Raw genomic sequence first — 19,223 nt, 5'->3', positions numbered from 1 at the left:
AGGCATGCTTTTCAACAAATGATAGCAAGAGTACAAGGCTAGTTTCTTTCATGTAATTGGCAAGAGTCCATGAGCTAGTGACGTTTGGGATATACAATCCTACCTATCCTGCTTATGTTTAAGTTTTTTCTTTTTCTCATTATGAGAATAAACTTATATTTTGGGTTGTGGATTTGTTTTTTTCAGTGGAAAATGGCTGTTATTATTTTATCCCTCCCTCTCTAGTGACGCTTCTGTGGAGTTCCACATCTTGTATTTATAGGCATTTTGAGGTTTGGGAAACCTTGCCCCTCCTGGTAGGATTGTATATCCCATACGTCACTAGTTCATGGACTCTTGCCAATATGAAAGAAATTAATTTATCAGGTAAGTTCTTACATAAATTATGTTTTTATAACAATAAGTAAACCGGAAGGCTGTTTAAACCTGCATGCTCTGTCTGATCTGTGAAAGTTTAATATTGTCTTTATTGTCCTTTTAACCACATTTTTTTTTTTTTTTTTTTTTTTTGAAAATACTTTTTTTATTGAAGTTGAAACAGATATTGACAAACAAAATTCGCCCTTAAGACATAGTTACATTGAAGTGAGCAGTACATTGTCTATGACTATAAGCTGAGATTATCAACAAAGCGAGATACACATGTAGAGAGAGAGTAACATATCGGATTTTAAAATGGAGATAGAAGAGAGTTTAGGCGAGATAGAATAGAACTTCATTTTATATTATATTATTGACAGATGATCTCCACATTGCAATAGGAAAAACACTCTTTAAATTATCTGGGTCTAAGGTATCAGCTTGTGGAGATTTAGCATATGTGTCGACCACTTTTGGGCCGAGGTATATAAGGGGGGAGGGGAAGACAGCGGGCACGAGCCGCTTAAGTATAAGGGGAAGATGGAGGGGCGGAGCTTTCCATCTGGGGAGGTGGAGCCTATAATATAGCTGAGGATGAAATGGTTCCCACGCTTGTTAGGCATCTTCTAAGGATGGTGCTAGGGTTATGAGGTTGTTATTCTGGAGAAGTCAGAAGGACTTGTGTCTATCTACGTAAAGTGGGAGTAAATACTATAATGTAATAGGGATATTAGGAGAATAGTATACTGTATAGTTATACAGTCTATAGGGACAATGGAAGTAGGATGCCGCTAATATAGATATAATTTTGTTTAACGTATTAATTGGCTGAGTTTAAATATAGTTACAGATATGGATATGAAGATCGGGGATGGCTATAGAGTTAAAGGGGGGAGGTTGACAGTGGTGGCTATGGGATACTCGATGTATATCTTTGATTGTGACAGGTGGAGGGCATGGTGATGTGGGAACAGAAATATTCTGATAGGAAAGCAAGCTAGAGGGCATGTGTAGGGAAAATTTATGACACTGTTAGCTATGCATATGTTTAACAAGGACTATTAGTGGGGAGCTTAATTCATATCTGGTGAGAGGCTAATAGCTTGTAGTATTCAGCATGACATCTAGAACACTTTTTGACTATATTAAATAGGAGTCGGGATCTATCTAGATGAGGAGTCTCGCTTATTAGTATATGTATATATGATCAGTAAATGTAGGTTAAGTCAGCAGTGGCATAGATATATCTACCCCAAATTACCGGTAATGAGGAATATGAAATTTCCCTGTCATGGCACGGGCGTTCTGCTGTATGTAAGCATGAGTCCTTAAAAAACTCCAAATCTTAGTTCAATCAAGGAGCAACTAATATCTTAGGGAGAATGTTGCGTTCGACTATCTTTGTCCAGAATACTAACTTTTGCATATTCACCATTTTTGCTACAGCGCTTGCTATCATGAAGCATAAAAAGAGGTCTAGCAAGGGGATCTAGGGGGAGGATAAGGTGTACCTATAGTACAACTGGTTTATAAAGTATATGGACCTGAAACCTATTAAGTACTATGGGGAGTTCTGGGGAATCCTACCGATGCAGACTAGTGATAGATTACTTCATATTAGGGCCAAAATGAGGGGTTACCTAAGGTGGATCCAAAAACAAAAGGAGAAAGTACGGGAGGAAACAAGGCCATGTCTAATTTTGTAGGTAGTGGGTAGCTAAGAAGAAGGGGTTAATGGGGAGAATAGTGAGAAACATCATCCTTTAATTTAGGAATAAGGGGATCCCATTCTGAGTAGCATGGAAAGTTCTAGAGTAAACCACATACATGAGACCTAATACCCAGCAGATATCTCAAACCGTTATGCCCTAAAGTATCAGTAATTATCCCTTCTATAGTATAATTACAGAATTACACAGATAGTTTGCCTCCTCAAACCAATATAGCCCAAAGAGGTGAGTTAAACAAACATATATTTTATAAGTTGTAAATTATGTCAGTATTGTAGCTCCTATTATGCTAATAGTACTGCGATCTACATGGAATATATGGGAAAAGTGTGCAAGGGGAAGGTGTGATTGAGGCAGTTTATCTAAGCTATATGCACTGCAACTAAACAGTCTCTGTGGTGACAGGTGAAGTTTAACCAGTGAGACACTATAAACAAGCAATTTAGTACTACAAACCAACGACTATACTGTGAGCAAGGGTTATTAACATGAAAGCTGGTATGAGAAAAACGTTCCCTTCATCAAACATCAAACTTTAGAGTCATCATTCATAGCAGTGGATCTTGTGTAATATATATGAGAGGTTCATTTAAGAAGTCTCCCTCATTCCAGTCACTCAAACCGGCATATGGAGCAAGTGACGACAATATTGCACTCTGTGTTGTAGTGATAGAGGCGCCAGAACTGGCCTTTTCCTGGGTCCCACCGCAATCTCCATCGCTTATCCAGTTGGTATGGGAAGAGGCAAACAGCATGATGAAGAATGCTCTGCGGGAGTCTACCTTGAGCGAGATCAGGGAACCAGGGTGAGTCAAGTAGCTGACTCTGAGGATCACACCTGCAGCGGCTGTCCCCGTGTAAGTAATAGCAGCTATCATTGTGCCCGGCTAGCACCTTAGAGTCCGGTAGGATCATGGCGCAACTGAGCAGCTCAGGCTGGTCTGCAGGAGGAAGTTCAAATACGGGCTGGGAAGTCAGGGGCGCTGCATACTCCTTTGCTGCACAGGAGAACAGGATCTCTTCCACTGCTCCAGTGAGCGATTCTTCAGGCTCGTGAGCATCAGGGCGGGGAATGTGCTCACTTGTGGGGTCAGGCGCAGCGGCTACGGCATGTGTCATAGGAGAGGGAACTGTTCCCTTATGTAGCTTCTCATCCTGTCGACTGTGAGGTATAAGTGTTACCAACTTGTCCCCAAAAGCAAGCAAATCTTTCTTTAGCTCCTCATAAAAGGTTTGTAGCAGTTTCTCCGTTTCAACCTCCCATCTGCTAAGTGACTCCATCCTGTGTTAAGATGGCGATTCGCGCTTTTGCAGCGTGTGACTTAGTTGTCGGCTCTAGGAGTTGTGAGGTAGGAATCCTCAGATTCTGCTCTTATGGTGCGAGGACGGTCACATAGGCTAGGTAATAGAGCAAAGTGGCTACTGGAAGAAGGGCTCCAAGTGAATAAACTAACACTATATATGAATTGAAGTCAGGAGCTCCGGTAAAGTGCGACTTGTAGCTTCGGCGGTTAGCTCCGCCCCCCCTTTTAACCACATTTTGATCATCACAGTTAAATATCAAAACATCTATATACTGTTCCACTAGGGATCTGGTCACTTTATGCAGTAACCTACTGAAAGGTTGCAGTGGCAGCACTATCATTTACAATGTCTCAAAGTGTCATTTAAAATGTCAGTCCTTTTGGTATTTGGCAAAGCCGTGTAACAGGGAAATTAGAATTCCGATAAGGGTTAATCCTTCAGCTTTTAGAAAATGTGCCGTTTTTACTGTGATATTTGAGTTAAATGTTAAATGTAAAATATATATTGTAGCAGATTAGCTGTGAAGATGAGTAAAATGACAAATGCCAGCTAATAACTCATACACATGTTTTACTGGAGTGATTTTGCTTCCAATAGACTTTAATGAACATAGAATTGCAAGTTAATTTGTTAGTGACTTTTCAACGAGGAGCATACTCCCATTACTGTCTATAGGGCAGGTGGCTGAACTGCATACTGCATTTAAAGGGATAGTAAACGCCAAAAATGCTAGAATAAAATCCCTTTATTTACCATTCCCCAGTTTTGCATAACCAAAACTATTATATAAATATACTTTTTACCTCTATAATTACCTTGTCTAAGCTTCTGCTGGCTGCCTTCTTATCTCAGATCTTTTGACAGACTTGCATAAGCACAGTGTTATCTATATGAAACACATGAACTAACGCCCTCTAGCTGTGAAAAACTGTCAAATGCATTCAGAGGTGGCTTTCAAGGGCTTTAGAAATTAGCATATGAGCTTACCTAGATTTAGCTTTCAACTAATAATAACAAGAGAACAAAGCAAATTTGATGCTAAAAGTAAATTAGAAATGTGTTTAAAATTACATGCCCTATCTGAATCATAAAAGTTTAATTTGGACTTTACTATCCCTTTAAATGTAAAAAAGACTCTTAAAGGGAGTGCTCAAAGCAAGTCGATGAAGGGGTGCAAAAAAGCACCCTAGAAAACAACTGATGAGGGGGCATTGGGAAACCAATTATGTTGTTTTTTTTGTTTTTTTTTAAATAACAAAACATTTCCTGTCCTTTTAAGGGCAAAATCATGTGCAATTGCAAGTGGCAGGGTCACAAGGGTCACTATCACTTGTGGCTAAACCTCTGATAGCAGCGTACATTCCCATTGTGACAAGATGACAAGGTGTCCTTACACCAAGGCAGCCATTAACTAATTGCAGACAGATAAATGTGTCAAAGATCTTTATGATAATCAATCAAGATTTCTTTAAAAAAAATATATAATAAATTAGATGGAAAACTCACGGCAAGAGGTGAGGAATAGAACCTGAGAGGTACATAATTGCTGCTGCTTGTGAGATTACGTTGGAATAAGCCTTACAGCAACATTTGTAGTTTTTTTCTTTCATCTAAATAATATTTTTTCTTATTTGAGTTAACAGCTGTTGGTGATGGGACCCTGGGTGTTGATGGTTGTAAGTCCAGATTAATATATATGGGGGTTCCTTGGTGTCTTGCATTGGGCGCATCATGTAAGGGGGCTACAATAAATGGTGGAGGCCATAGTACACATAATCTTGAGTGTTGTAGATTCCCTCTTGGAAGAGGCCTTTTTTAGAGATTATAGTGGCAGAGATTGGTCGCCCTGTGGGTGCCAGGTCAGTGGGGCTGGATGGTTAGGGTTAATTGGAGGTGGGAGATGTCATAGGAAGACTCTATCACACTGGTGCTGTTGTAGCTATGATCACTGGGCACTAACACTGGTATAGCTATCTGTGTTGCTGTGAATCCCCTGCTTGTCATTGTGACTTGCTTTAACGAGTATCAAACAGGCACAAAAATAGAACTGGTTTGAAAACTCTCTCTTGGTTTTTTTTTCTTCATACTGAGTCCATTTTAGCATCTTGCTCTAAAGATTTTAATCTCTTGGTTATATTTAATTTCAAACAGCATTTCTTGTATGTTTGAGTGCGAGTTCTTGCGTTGTATTGAATACATTCATTTATTAAATTAAATGGATTAGTGTTTCTCATTTTATATGTATAATATATGAAGTGACATCTAATGCATTTAGTGATTCAACGTTATGCTGGAATTAACCCTTACAACATTTTAGAACACTGGTCACAGAGATTGAGAGCAGCAAATACGTCCCTTTTATCATACACTTATTTAAACCCCCTTCTCATGTGACAATATCTGCGCAGAACAGGGAGACAAACACTGAAAGATATTTCCATTTCTTTTCTATTTTGGTTTTGGTCTGTGGAAGAAATTGCCTGAAGAGATGTCCTTGCTCATTTTCTCATCAGAGACCATTGTGCAGAGCAATGTTCTTGTAATGTGAGCTAAAGCGTCGTTCGTTTTTACATCTGGCAAACAACAGTGCTTTAAAATCTATTAACTCCTTGTCTTCTGTTCTGTAATATATACAAATGTCTTAATAAAGAGACATTTCACTCTGCCGCATGCCCTCTTGTTTAATGCATTCTTTTATAATATAACAATGATACAATCTCTTCTATTCATTTATCATATTTGTTTTTTAGCTATAATTATTCCTGCTTTGCTCATTTTCACTACTTTCTCTGATGCTTTGACCTAAAATAATCAGTTGCCTGATCATGTAAAGAGGTTTTCATTAAATGGATACTAAACCCATTTTTTTTTCTTAATGATTCAGACAGAGCATGCAATTTTAAGCAACTTTCTATTTTACTCCTATTATCAATTTTTCTTCATTCTCTTGCTATCTTTATTTGAAAATCTGGAATGTAAAGCTTAGGAGCCAGCCCATTTTTGGTTCAGTACCTGGGTAGTGCTTGCTGATTGGTGGCTAAAGTAGCCACCAATAAGCAAGCGCTATCCAGGAAAATGTACAGAATTCTTACCCTGTATACCCAATTCTTTCTGTCTGTGTCACACATTTAATTTGATCCATTTCCCATATACTTGCCTGCCATTTAATTTTCTCTGTTTCTCTATTCTTATCTGCACCCTTGGCATTCCTTCTGCTTTGTGCCTTTACCACCATTTTATTTTGCCTTTATCTATAGTCTGTAATACTGGATTTAATGCAGTTGCTTGGTTTTACTTAAAGAGACATGAAACCCAAAAATCTTCTGTCATGATTCAGATATCAAATTTGCTCTTGTTATTCTTTGTTGAACGTGCAGCTATGCACTACTGGGAGCTAGCTGAACCAATGAAAAGAGGCATTTGTGTGCAGCCACCAATCAGCAGCTAGCTCCCAGCAATGCATTGCTACTCCTGAGCCTACCTAGGTATGTTTTTTTAATTAATAATACCAAGACAATGAAGCAAATTAGATAATAAAAGTACATTGGAAAGTTGTTTATAAAATCATATGGTCTATCTAAATCATGAAAGAAAAATTTGGGGTTTCATGTCCATTTAAAGAGACAGTCAAGTCAAAATTAAACTTTCATGATTCAGCTAGGGCATGCAATTTTAAACAACTTTCCAGTTTATTGTAATTTTATCATCAAAATTGCTTTGTAATCTTGGTATTCTTTGTTGAAAGCTAAACCTAGGTAGGCTCCAACTGATTTCTAACTCGTTAAAGGCTGCCTCTTATCTCAGTGTGTTTTGACAGTTTTTCACAGTTAGACAGTGCTAGTCCATGTGTACCATATAGATAACATTGTGCTCACTCCCATGGAGTTATTTATGAGTCAGCATTGATTGGCTAAAATGCAAGTCTGTCAAATGAACTGAAATTAGGGGGCAGTCCACAGAGGCTTAGATGCCAGTTAATCACAGAGGTAAAAAGTGTAATAATATAACAGTGCTGGTTATGCTAAACTGGGGAATGGGTAATAAATGGGTTATTTTTCTTTATAAACAATAAAACATTTCATGTAGACTGTCCCTTTAAGCTACATTCACCCATCTCTAACCTCTTGGGACAAAATGGCCTGAAGTGATCAAAAGAGGAGGGAGAGAAAGGAAAACAAGAGTGAAGACAGAGATGAGGCTGACAGAAAGCCAGGAATCCCCCCCCCCCCAAAAAAAAATTGCTCAAATGAACTTGATGAGAGATTAGTTAATTATGTACAGTGTAAAAGTAATTGATCTAGTCCAGAGGTGACTGAATAAATTAAAGTAATAGGGAATAAATTAATTGATTTTCTAACAGAGTCTACTAATTTAATAACGTGTTAAATTTCCAATAGCAAAGAGACTTAGTAGACTGGTCCTCAGTACTAACAGAAGTGCCTAGTTCTGTCGTGCACTACTATTATATTACCCATTGGGACAGCTGATGATTTATTAATTTGGAATCAGAATGAGGTGGCTGATGTTTGCTTCAGGAAATGTATTTCTGCTAGAGGGCAAGTAAGCGTTACCTTAAAGGGACAGTCTACTCCACAATTTGTATTGCTTAAAAGGATAGCTAATCCTGTTGTTACTCATTCCCCAGTTTTGCATAACCAACACTGTTATATTAATATATTTTTTACCTCCGTGATTATCTTGTATCTAAGCCTCTGCAGTCTTCCCCCTTATCTCAGTGCTTTTGACATACTTGCATTTTAGCCAATCAGTGCTGACTCATAGGTAAATCCACACGAGTGAGCACAATGTTATCTATCTGATACACATGAACTAATGTTGTCTTGCTTTAAAAAACTGTCAAAATGACCTGAGATAAGAGGTGGCCTTCAAGGGCTTAGAAATTAGCATATGAGCCTACCTAGGTTTAGCTTTCAGCTTTAGCTTTCAACAAAGAATACAAAGAGAACAAAGCAAATTTGATGAGAAAAGTAAATTGAAAAGTTGTTTAAAATTGCATGCTTTATCTGAATCATGAAAGTTTGTTTTAAATAGGCTGTCCCTTTAAAATAACAATTTCAGCAAAAAAGGTGTCAGTCTCTTCTGAAAATGTTCACAATTGGCCAATATGTTATCCTATTGCAAGATGATAAAGGTATTTTAAGTACCTTTAACGGGATGTAAAACCCAAATTCTTTCATGATTCTGTTTTCTTCTATTATAAATATTTGCTTCATTCTCTTGGTATCCTTTGATGAAGGAGCAGCAATGCATTACTGGGAGCTAGCTGAACACATTGGGAGAGCCAATGAAAATATGTGCACCCAGTAATCAGCAGCTAGTTCCCAGCAATACATTACTGCTCCTGGGACTACCTAGGCATGCTTTTTAACAAAGGATACTAAAAAAGTTTAAATTTGACTATACTGTCCCTAAAGTTTATATTCTGCACATGTTTATCTGCACATATCTTACTCTGCACAGCTATAAATCCTGTATTCCCATGTATTTACAGTGTACGCTTAGGCTAAGCCTATACTTAGTCTTAGAGTCTAATCCTTGCTTTGATATTTATAACTAAATTAACTGAATCTGCCATGAAAACGTTAAAATATAGTTTGTGTCCTCTGACAGCTTTTTAGGTCCTATAACATTTTGGTCTGTAATGGTGTTTACCCCTGGTAGGCGTGGTTTCTTGTGGCAGAACATCTGTGTCTGACTGACACTCATATGACAGAGTAGCTTTGTCTTAGTGACATTGGTCTGGATTGATTAAAGCTGGTTTTGTCAGCATCTTAGCAGAAGACAGACCTCACAGAGGCGCCTCTTGCCTTATGTATGTAACAAAGGTATTAAACCAGGGTGGAGCAGTTGATGTAGAATAACTAGATGTCAGCAAAGCATTTGCCACTGTCCCACACAACAAACTGTATCTCCTTGGTCTGACTCAAAAACTGTGAACTGGGTAGAATGCTGGCTTAAAGGGACATGAAACCCAAACATTTTTTTCATGATTTAGGTAGAACATACAATTTTAAACAAACTTCCAGTTTATTTATATTATCAAATTCATTCTCTTTATCATTTGTTGAAGGAGCATCATTGCACTACTGGTTTCTAACTGAACACATGGGCGAGCCAATGACAATCAGTATATATATATATGCAGCCACCAATCAGCAGCTTGCACTTAGGTTCTTCACTGCTCCTGAGCTTACCTAGATAAACCTTTCAGCAAAGGATAACAAGAGATGGAAGCAAATTAAATAATAAAAGTAAATTTTAAATTTGTTTAAAATTGTATGCTCTGTCTCTAAATCATAAATGTCTAATTATGACTTTACTGTTCCTTCAAGAATAGAAAACAGAAGGCTAGAGCTCGCGGTAGCAATTAGCGCTCAGAAAAATAACCATAGAATAACACATCAGCCAAGTGTAAGCATTTTTTAAAATTAACATCTTGTTAGCTGTAATTGTTTTTAATAGCCAGACTCCATCCACCTCTCTCTTTATTTGGGGGAGCCAATATGGGCTTGAGTCCACAGCTGACAATTCTAGCCATGGTCATATTGTTGGTAAAGTGTGCATTGTTTTCAGGGCTGCCATCAGGGGGTGACAGGGGTGACTCCTGTCAGGGGCCCAATGGGCCAGGGGGCCCCATGAGGCAAGAACTAAAAATTTTTTTTTTTTTTTTAATTTTGGCAACCACCAGTGGGTACTACAGCAGAGTGCTAATTGAGCATGGGAAATGTTATTACAAGGAGTAAAGTATTAGCATTTGAGAGGATTTCTGAGTGTGCACTAAACCACTATGCACAGTGTGAGACAGACTTGGCACTTTGTTTGTACAGTGTGTGCCTGAGTCAGACGGCAGATCACTTTCATTTGCCGAGGAGGTAGGACTTACTTAGCAAATGTTTTTTATTTCTTTGTGCAATTTCGGATTGTAACTTCAGCATGGTAGTAGTTGTATGGTGGGGCAGCAGTGTATTTATGATTATTTGACAATGCTGTAGAAATTCTGTATTTAAAACCATGCAGAAATGTTTCCTCCTCAATACACAAATGGTAGGTGCCCTTTTGGCAGATATGCATTTTGATATTAATTAATTACATTCCAGTTTACTGCCCCTTTATGCAAGGACTTTCCAGATGCAAGGAGACATTTTATCTAAGATTTTTACATCTGCATAAAATGTTATACTCTCAGACTAAGATTGTTCAGTGTTTGAAATGAGATAGGTTAACTTAAAACTGTTCAGTTTACACTACAGCTGACTTAATTTTGAAAAACATACCAACAAGCCTAAATCCTGCATTTAACCAGATCTAATGGTATGAGTACCACAGCTTATGGTTCCACCAAAACCAAATAGAGTACAGCATTTTCAAAATCCATAAGTACAGCTGACAGATGGGAACATTTGTACACTATATTTGAAGTGGTGCTCTTGGTTGGGGAAAATGGGGAAAAAACAAACAAAAATATATGTCAACCTTTTAAAAGTACTTTTCTTCATCTAGCCATCTACCCAGATCATTAATGTACAATTTTGAATTCACAGAATTATTTTTGTTTACACATTTAGAAATATGATTCTTTAAAAAGTGATCTCTTAAAGGGACAGTCAAGTCCAAAAAAACCTTAAATTTTTCAAATAGGGCATGTAATTTTAAACAACTTTCCAATTTACTTTTATCAACAATTTTGCTTTGTTCTCTTGGTATTCTAGTTGAAAGCTAACCTAGGAAGGTGCATATGATAATTTCTAAGCCCTTGAAGACCGCCTCTATTTTATTTACTTTTCACAGCAGGGGAGAGCAAGCTCATGTAGGCCATATAGATAGCATTGTGATCACGCCCGTGGCTAGTGGCAGACACTGCAATAATTGGCTAAAATGCAAGTCAATAGATAATAACTAAAAGTCATGTGATTAGGGGCGGTCAGAAGATGCTTAGATACAAGTTAGTCACAGAAGTAAAAAGTGTATTAATATAACAGTGTTGGTTTTGCAAAACTGGGGAATGGGTAATAAAGGGATTATCTATCTTTTTAAACAACAAATATTCTGGTGTTGACTGTCCCTTTAATTTCTGCAATTTTTTTATCATGCATGTCACACACTGTTGATTTAGGGGATGCAAGGTGCATAAATGTTTCCTCCTGTGAGTGTTTCTGTGGGTGTCTGTGTTTTATGTCTTTGTGCTTTGGTTTGTGTCTTTATGAGTGTGTATGTATTTTTTTTCTCTGGGTCTCTCTGTGAGGGTGGGTGTGTATGTCTTTGTGCATTTTCTGTGGATGTCTGTGAGGGTGTGTGCATATGTCTTTGAGCCTTTTCAATGGGTGTCTCTACGAGGGTGTGTGTATGTTTGCCTTTGTGTATTTTCTCTGGATGCCTCTGTGAGGGTGGGTGTGTATGTCTGTGTTTTCTGTGGATGTCTCTGTGAGGGTGTGTATGTATGTCTGTGTTTTCTGTGGATGTCTCTGTGAGGGTGTGTGTTTTCTGTGGATGTCTCTGTGAGGGTGTGTGTTTTCTGTGGGTGTCTCTGTGAGGGTGTGTGCATGTCTTTGTTTGTTTTCTGTGGATGTCTCAGTGAGGGTGTGTGTATGTATGTCTTTCTGTGTTTTATGTGGTTGTCTCTCTGTGTGTGTATGTCTTTGTGTGTTTTCTGTGGGTGTCTGTGTGTGTGTGTGTGTGTGTGTGTATGTCTTTGTGTGTTTTCTGAGGCTGTCTCTGTTGGTGTTTCCTTGGGTGTATGTGCAAGTTTGAGTTTGTGTATGTGTGTGTGTCTATTGTCTGTTCCTTTATAGGACATTTTGACCTTACTACTGATTATTCACATGATCTTTCTACAGACTTTGAGACTAATGAGACCTTTATGGAAGTCACCAATCCACCATTTAACCTTTAAATTATTGTTTAGACAGTTCAGGGCCCTTCCTTTCAGCCACTGCATGCTGTTGTCATCATTTAGTTGGCATCTTCCTTTACAAAAAGATAATCAAAACTCCATATTTTGTTTTCTAAATCTCCTTTTTTTTTTTTTTTTTTTTTACAAAACTGTAGTCTACCTCATTACTTGTCAGGTCAATGTAATCAAGTGCTGAGTGTCTGTTTGGGTGTCTGTGTCTGAGTGTGTTTCTTTGCGTGTCTGCTAGAGTGTCTATATGTGAATCCTTATGTGTGAGTGTGTGTTTCAGTGTATGAGTTTGTGTGTATGTATGTTACTACCTTTACAACATTTCCAAGTTTAAATAGACACTTTAGAATAAAGTGCATATATGTTTTAGTCACTTGGTCAAAAATTGCACATGTCAAAGGGGGGGGGGGCCTGATCAATGGTTAAGTCAGGGGCCCCAAAATTTCTAGTGGCGGCCCTGATTGTTTTACAGTTGTTATTTACTAAAACCCTTTATGGGAAGATATGTAGCAGGTTAGCCTTAAATAGTCTTCAGTTATAGTTAGTTATATCAAACTAAACTATACATTTTATATTAAAATCTTAAAGTCTCTTTACTACAATACAACCCACTATCCTATGTTACATATCAAATAATAAAAAATTATATATATATATATATATATATATATATATATATATATATATATATATATATATATACGTTTTTCTTTTTAAAAATACTCTTAATTGTCATTCCATACATACAAAATTAATATAAAATACATAGTGGCGAAAAAAACTTCAATTTTTCACTGTGCACTATATTGTACTGCATTTGTCTCCTAGGCACTTTAAATGATGGGCAATTCCCGAATTGAGATACAGAGCTTTCAATGGAACATTAATTTTTCTTTAATGAATCCCTTAAGTGACTATTTAGATAGCTTGGATTTCTTGGCTGCAGCTCACACACTAAGCAAGTTTTAATTAATTTAAAAACAAAATGTAATATGTTTGTTGTTTGGCTCAAAGCTATGTATCCAAGTGCTCAATTCTGTTTTGTATACAAAAATTCACTATCTCCCAGAATCCCTTTATTTCAATTATTTATAATGTCAATCTGCCGCACATCCACTTGCAAATAAACAAAAAATAAACACTGCAAAAACCATCTATGCTTTTACATTAAAATTGGAGTCTTAGTCAAACAATATGGCCATATTCTGTTTAGCCAGTCACCAACTTACAAGGTCCTAACACTACAATACTTTGCTTTTATGGGTTGAATAATTCCCGCTACTCTCTTTATAATATAATGAGACTTCCTGACTGTATAAACATCTCCAACACACTCTCATGAGTACACCTGAGCTTGGGTGGGGTGCTTCAACCAATGGGAGATGGTCAGTCTAGCCGGTATTACGAGTCTTCCAAAAATTGAGCGGTAGACCCTCTCCTGTCAAGCCTGGTACCGCATTTTAAAGTCAGTAGTTAAGAGTTTTACACTTCAACACCGTAGCATAGAACTCTTAACTAAAGTGCTAAAAAGTACACTAACACCCATAAACTACCTATTAACTCCTAAACCGAGGCCCCCCCCCCCCACATCGCAAACACTAAAATAAATATATTAACCCCTAAACCGCCGCACTCCCGCATTGTAAACACTAGTTAAATATTAACCCCTAATCTGCCGTCCCTAACATCGCCGACACCTACCTACATTTATTAACCCCTAAACTAAATTAAATACAAATAATTACAATTAAATAAAATTGTCTAAAGTACGAAAAAAAAACCCCACTAAATTACAGAAAATAATAAAATAATTACAAGATTTTTTAAACTAATTACACCTACTCTAATCCCCCTAACAAAATAAAAAAGCCCCCCAAAATAAAAAAAGCCCTACACTAAATTACAAATAGCCCTTAAAAGGGCCTTTTGCGGGGCATTGCCCCAAAGTAATCAGCTCTTTTACCTGCAAAAAAAGTACAAATACCCCCCCAACATTAAAACCCACCACCCACACAACCAACCCTACTCTAAAACCCACTTAAAAAAACCTAATGCTAACCCCTTGAAGATCACCCTACCGTGAGACCTCTTCACCCAACCAGGCAGAAGTGGTCCTCCAGATGGGCAGAAGTCTTCATCCAAGCCGGGCAGAAGAGGTCCTCCAGACGGGCAGAAGTCTTCATCCAGACGGCATCTTCTATCTTCATCCATCCGGCGCGGAGCGGGTCCATCTTCAAGACATCCGACGCAGAGCATCCTCTTCATCAGGAGTCTTCTTACTAAATGACGGTACCTTTAAGTGATGTCATCCAAGATGGCGTCCCTTCAATTCCGATTGGCTGATAGAATTCTATCAGCCAATCAGAATTAAGGTAGAAAAAATCCTATTGGCTGATGCAATCAGCCAATAGGATTGAGCTTGCATTCTATTGGCTGATTGCAACAGCCAATAGAATGCCAGCTCAATCCTATTGGCTGATTGGATCAGCCAATAGGATTGAACTTCAATGCTATTGGCTGATTGCATCAGCCAATAGGATTTTTTCTACCTTAATTCCGATTGGCTGGTAGAATTCTATCAGCCAATCGGAATTGAAGGGACGCCATCTTGGATGACGTCACTTAAAGCTACCATCATTTAGTAAGAAGACTCCAGATGAAGAGGATGCACCGCGTTGGATGTCTTGAAGATGGACCCGCTCCGCGGCGGATGGATGAAGATAGAAGATGCCGTCTGGATGAAGACTTCTGCCCATCTGGAGGACCTCTTCTGCCCGGTTTGGATGAAGACTTCTGCCCGTCTGGAGGACCACTTCTGCCCGGTTGGGTGAAGACGTCTCACAGTAGGGTGATCTTCAAGGGGTTAGTGTTAGGTTTTTTAAGGGGGATTAGGTGGGTTTTAGAGTAGGGTTGGTTGTGTGGGTGGTGGGTTTTAATGTTGGGGGGGGTATTTGTACTTTTTTTTTACAGGTAAAAGAGCTGATTACTTTGGGGTAATGCCCCGCAAAAGGCCCTTTTAAGGGCTATTTGTAATTTAGTGTAGGGTAGGGCTTTTTATTTTGGGGGGCTTTTTTATTTTGTTAGGGGGATTAGAGTAGGTGTAATTAGTTTAAAAATCTTGTAATTATTTTATTTTCTGTAATTTAGTGGGGGGGGTTTTCTCGTACTTTAGATAATTTTATTTAATTGTAATTAATTGTATTTCATTTATTTAATTATAGTGTAGTGTTAGGTGTTAGTGTAACTTAGGTAAGGTTTTATTTTACAGGTAAATTTGTCTTTATTTTAACTAGGTAGTTATTTAATAGTTAATAACTATTTAATAACTATTCTACCTAGTGAAAATAAATACAAAGTTGTGTGTAAAGCAAAAATAAACCCTAAGCTAGCTACAGTGTAACTATTAGTTATATTGTAGCTAGCTTAGGGTTTATTTTATAGGTATTTAGTTTTAAATAGGAATTATTTTGGTAATTGTAATTTTATTTAGATTTATTGTAATTATATTTAAGTTAGGGGGGGTTAAGGTTAGGGTTAGACTTAGGTTTAGGGGTTAATAACTTTATTATAGTGGTGTCGACGTTGTGGGCGGGAGATTAGGGGTTAATAAATGTAGTTAGGTTGCGGCGACATTGGGGCGGCAGATTAGGGGTTAATAAATATAATGTAGGGTTCGGCGATGTTGGGGGCAGCAGATTAGGAGTTCATAACTATAATGTAGGTGGCGGCGGTGTCCGGAATGGCAGATTAGGGGTAAATAATATAATGCAGGTGTCAGCGATGTCGGGGGCGGCAGATTAGGGGTTAATAAGTGTAATATTAGGGGTGTTTAGACTCGGGGTTCATGTTAGGGTGTTAGGTGTAGACATAAAAAGTATTTCCCCATAGGAATCAATGGGGCTGCGTTAGGTTTTTTTTCAGCCGGCTCTCCCCCATTGATTCCTATGGGGAAATCGTGCATGATCACGTTTTACCAGCTCACCGCTAACGTAAGCAGCGCTGGTATTGAGGTGAGATGTGGAGCTAAATTTTGCTCTTTGCTCACTTTTTTGCGGTTAACGCCGGGGTTCTAAAAACTCGTAATACCAGCGCTGTCTGCAAGTGAGCGGTGAGCATAAACTGCTTGTTAGCACTGCACCCCTCCTAACGTAAAACTCGTAATCTAGGTGAATGAAACTAATGCATTTGTCACAAAAGTAGTTAACTTGTTGATGCAGTTAAAACTGTCACTCTAAATGAAGTAAAGTATTTTCTGCAGGAAGGAAACACTTTTCTGAAGGCAGGACAGGCTTAAAATGTTAAGTTTTATACTATTTAATTGTGATCCAGTGATGTCCACTTGATTGATTACTGTGTCAGCAAATGAGTATGTAAGCCTCACTTTTGTTCTTGATAATTCTCACCCATTTATAAAAAAATAAATAAAAAGTTACATTTAAAAACAGAAAAAAAAGGTTTTTGATGGCTTTTAACAGTGGTGCTAGCCACTACTTTAACTTTACTTAAAGGGACACTGAACCCAATTTTTTTCTTTCCTGAATCAGGTAGAGCATACAATTTTAAGCAACTTTATAATTTACTCCTATTATCAATTTTCTTCCTTCTCTTGCTATCTTTATTTGAAAAAGAAGGCATCTAAGCTAAGGAGCCAGCAAATTTTTGTTTCAGGACCATGGACAGCACTTATTTATTGGTGCTGTCCAATCAGCAAGGACAACCCAGGTTGTTCACCAAAAATGGGCCGGCATCTAAACTTACATTCTTGCTTTTCAAATAAACATACCACGAGAATGAAGAAAAATTGATATTAGGAGTAAATTAGAAAGTTGCTTAAAATTGCATGCTCTATCTGAATTTCAAAAGAAAAAATTTGGGTTCAGTTTCCCTTTAAGTTTAAGGAAAGGGGGTGTCCTCAATGCAGACTGTGTCACAGAGTAACTGCTTACTAGCACAGACTAATGCTGCAGTTGCAGTTTGCCACACAGATGCTGACAAGTGTGGATGTTGGATCAGGACAGATATTTAAGTATATTAACCCCTTCGAGAACCAATATTGTTTAATAAGCTCTGAATGATTTTATTTACAATAAAAAATGTATTTGATTATTGAAATTACTTATCCAGAGGAGGAATTAAAGGGAGCTGCATATGAGCCCTAATCATATGTCAGGCACATAATAAAGATCTTTAAATCATGTGTACAAAGTCAGCAATATTATTTAAAAACTTTATAATTAACTTCCCCAGGACTTGTACTGATTGTGGCATTACATTCCGGCTATATCTTTGTGTTTCATACAGATCTTAAATAAATTATTGTTTTTTTGCATCACATTTTTTTTTGTATTTTTTTTTAATTGAGTATATTATTTCTCACCAATTTATTGTCGTAAGTTTATGCTCCTCTGCTGGCCTAAACATGTTCCCCTTAGGAAACAAGGAGACATTTTATATATATATATATATATATATATATATATATATATATATATATATATATATATATATATATATATATATAGTGTTACTGCTACAAGCCAACAGCAGCTCAGCACCTGCATCACTGACAAATACCCTAACAATAACAAAAAAATCCAAAGGTCAGTAGAACCATCATGTGCTTAAATATTTTATTTGAACAAGAGCAGAGAAAAGAACCACATGTGGACATGAAAGGGTCTGTGACTCAAAACGTTCTTTTTTTGCTCTTGTTCAAATAAAATATTTAAGCATTATGGTGGTGCTTACTGACCTTTGGACTTTTTTTTATGGGATCAGGATTGGCCAAGAACAAAAGTGAAGCTTATACAGGATATTGTTATTGAATAGTGTTGTAAATATTGTTATTGAATAGTGTAAATATTGTTATTGAATAGTGTAAATCTGAACTTCTGAGCCCTTTTCTACCTGAAGAAAAGCCTTTCTCATCTTTAGAATAATGGTTATAACGCAATAAACAAAATGAACTAATTTTTACTATCATAGGTTCCTTTGTTTTATATGTTAAAGGGGCCACTTATATATATATATATATATATATATATATATATATATATATATAGTGTGTATATATATATATATATACATAGTACACTCAGGCAGGAAATAGCACAAGTGCACCAAGACATCCTAAGATAATTATCTATCATTACATATTCCAGGTCACAGCGGTCTTGCAACTGGAAAAGGGAAAACTGAATGGGTTTGATGAGAAATCATATCTCTCCTCAAAGTATATAAAGCCCGGAGAAGATCCCTATCGACAACATGCCTTCAACCAGCTGGAGAGCGACAAGCTACCAAGTGACCGACCCATCCGGGATACCAGGCATTACAGGTATACACTATGTTGTCTAAGCATGAGAGGTAAATAAATATGCAAATGTGTGCCTGTATGCAGGAAGGAAATAAAACATAAGTGCATCCTATATAATTAAAGGCCAAGTGTGTTTGTCCGAAGCTGTCATGCGCAGTAGAGACAGCACGAGGACAAACACACCTGGCCTTTGAGTCCCTAGCTGATCTGCGGCAGAAGTGGGTGTGAGCGGGGGCGTGGTCGGGCTTGACCAGACGCGAATTGCCGTGAAGGGGCGTGGCCGGGCGTGACCGCGTGATAGAGAGGGAGAGAGATAGAGAGGGGGAGAGATAGAGAGGGGGAGGAGAGAGAGGGGGAGAGAGAGTGGAAGGGAGAGAGAGAGCTCAAGAGAGAGAACAGAAGAGGGTGAATAGAGAGAGCAGAAGAGGGGGGATAGAGAGAGGGAGAGAGAGACAGCAAAAGAGAGAGGGGGGAGAGAGACAGCAAAAGATAGAGGGGGAGAGAGACAGTGAACGAGAGGGGGGAGAGAGACAGCAAAAGAGAGAGGGGAGAGAGACAGCAAAAGAGAGGGGGGAGAGAGACAGCAAAAGAG

The 19,223-nt window shown here is 37.9% G+C and overlaps 1 protein-coding gene across 1 annotated transcript in view; it reads left to right on the top strand.

The window, feature by feature from the left end:
- The window catches only part of GALNT16 (polypeptide N-acetylgalactosaminyltransferase 16), a 159,579-nt gene that overhangs the window by 62,809 nt on the left and 77,547 nt on the right, over window positions 1-19,223 (top strand). The window contains exon 2 of the mRNA XM_053697988.1: window positions 18,477-18,652. Within this exon, the coding sequence (XP_053553963.1) occupies window positions 18,477-18,652 (176 nt within the window). The remainder of the gene's footprint in view (window positions 1-18,476; window positions 18,653-19,223) is intronic.

The sequence above is a fragment of the Bombina bombina genome, chromosome 1, assembly GCF_027579735.1.
Source record: "Bombina bombina isolate aBomBom1 chromosome 1, aBomBom1.pri, whole genome shotgun sequence".
NCBI classification, from domain to species: Eukaryota; Metazoa; Chordata; class Amphibia; order Anura; family Bombinatoridae; genus Bombina; species Bombina bombina.
This window is presented reverse-complemented; position numbering and strand designations above follow the sequence as displayed.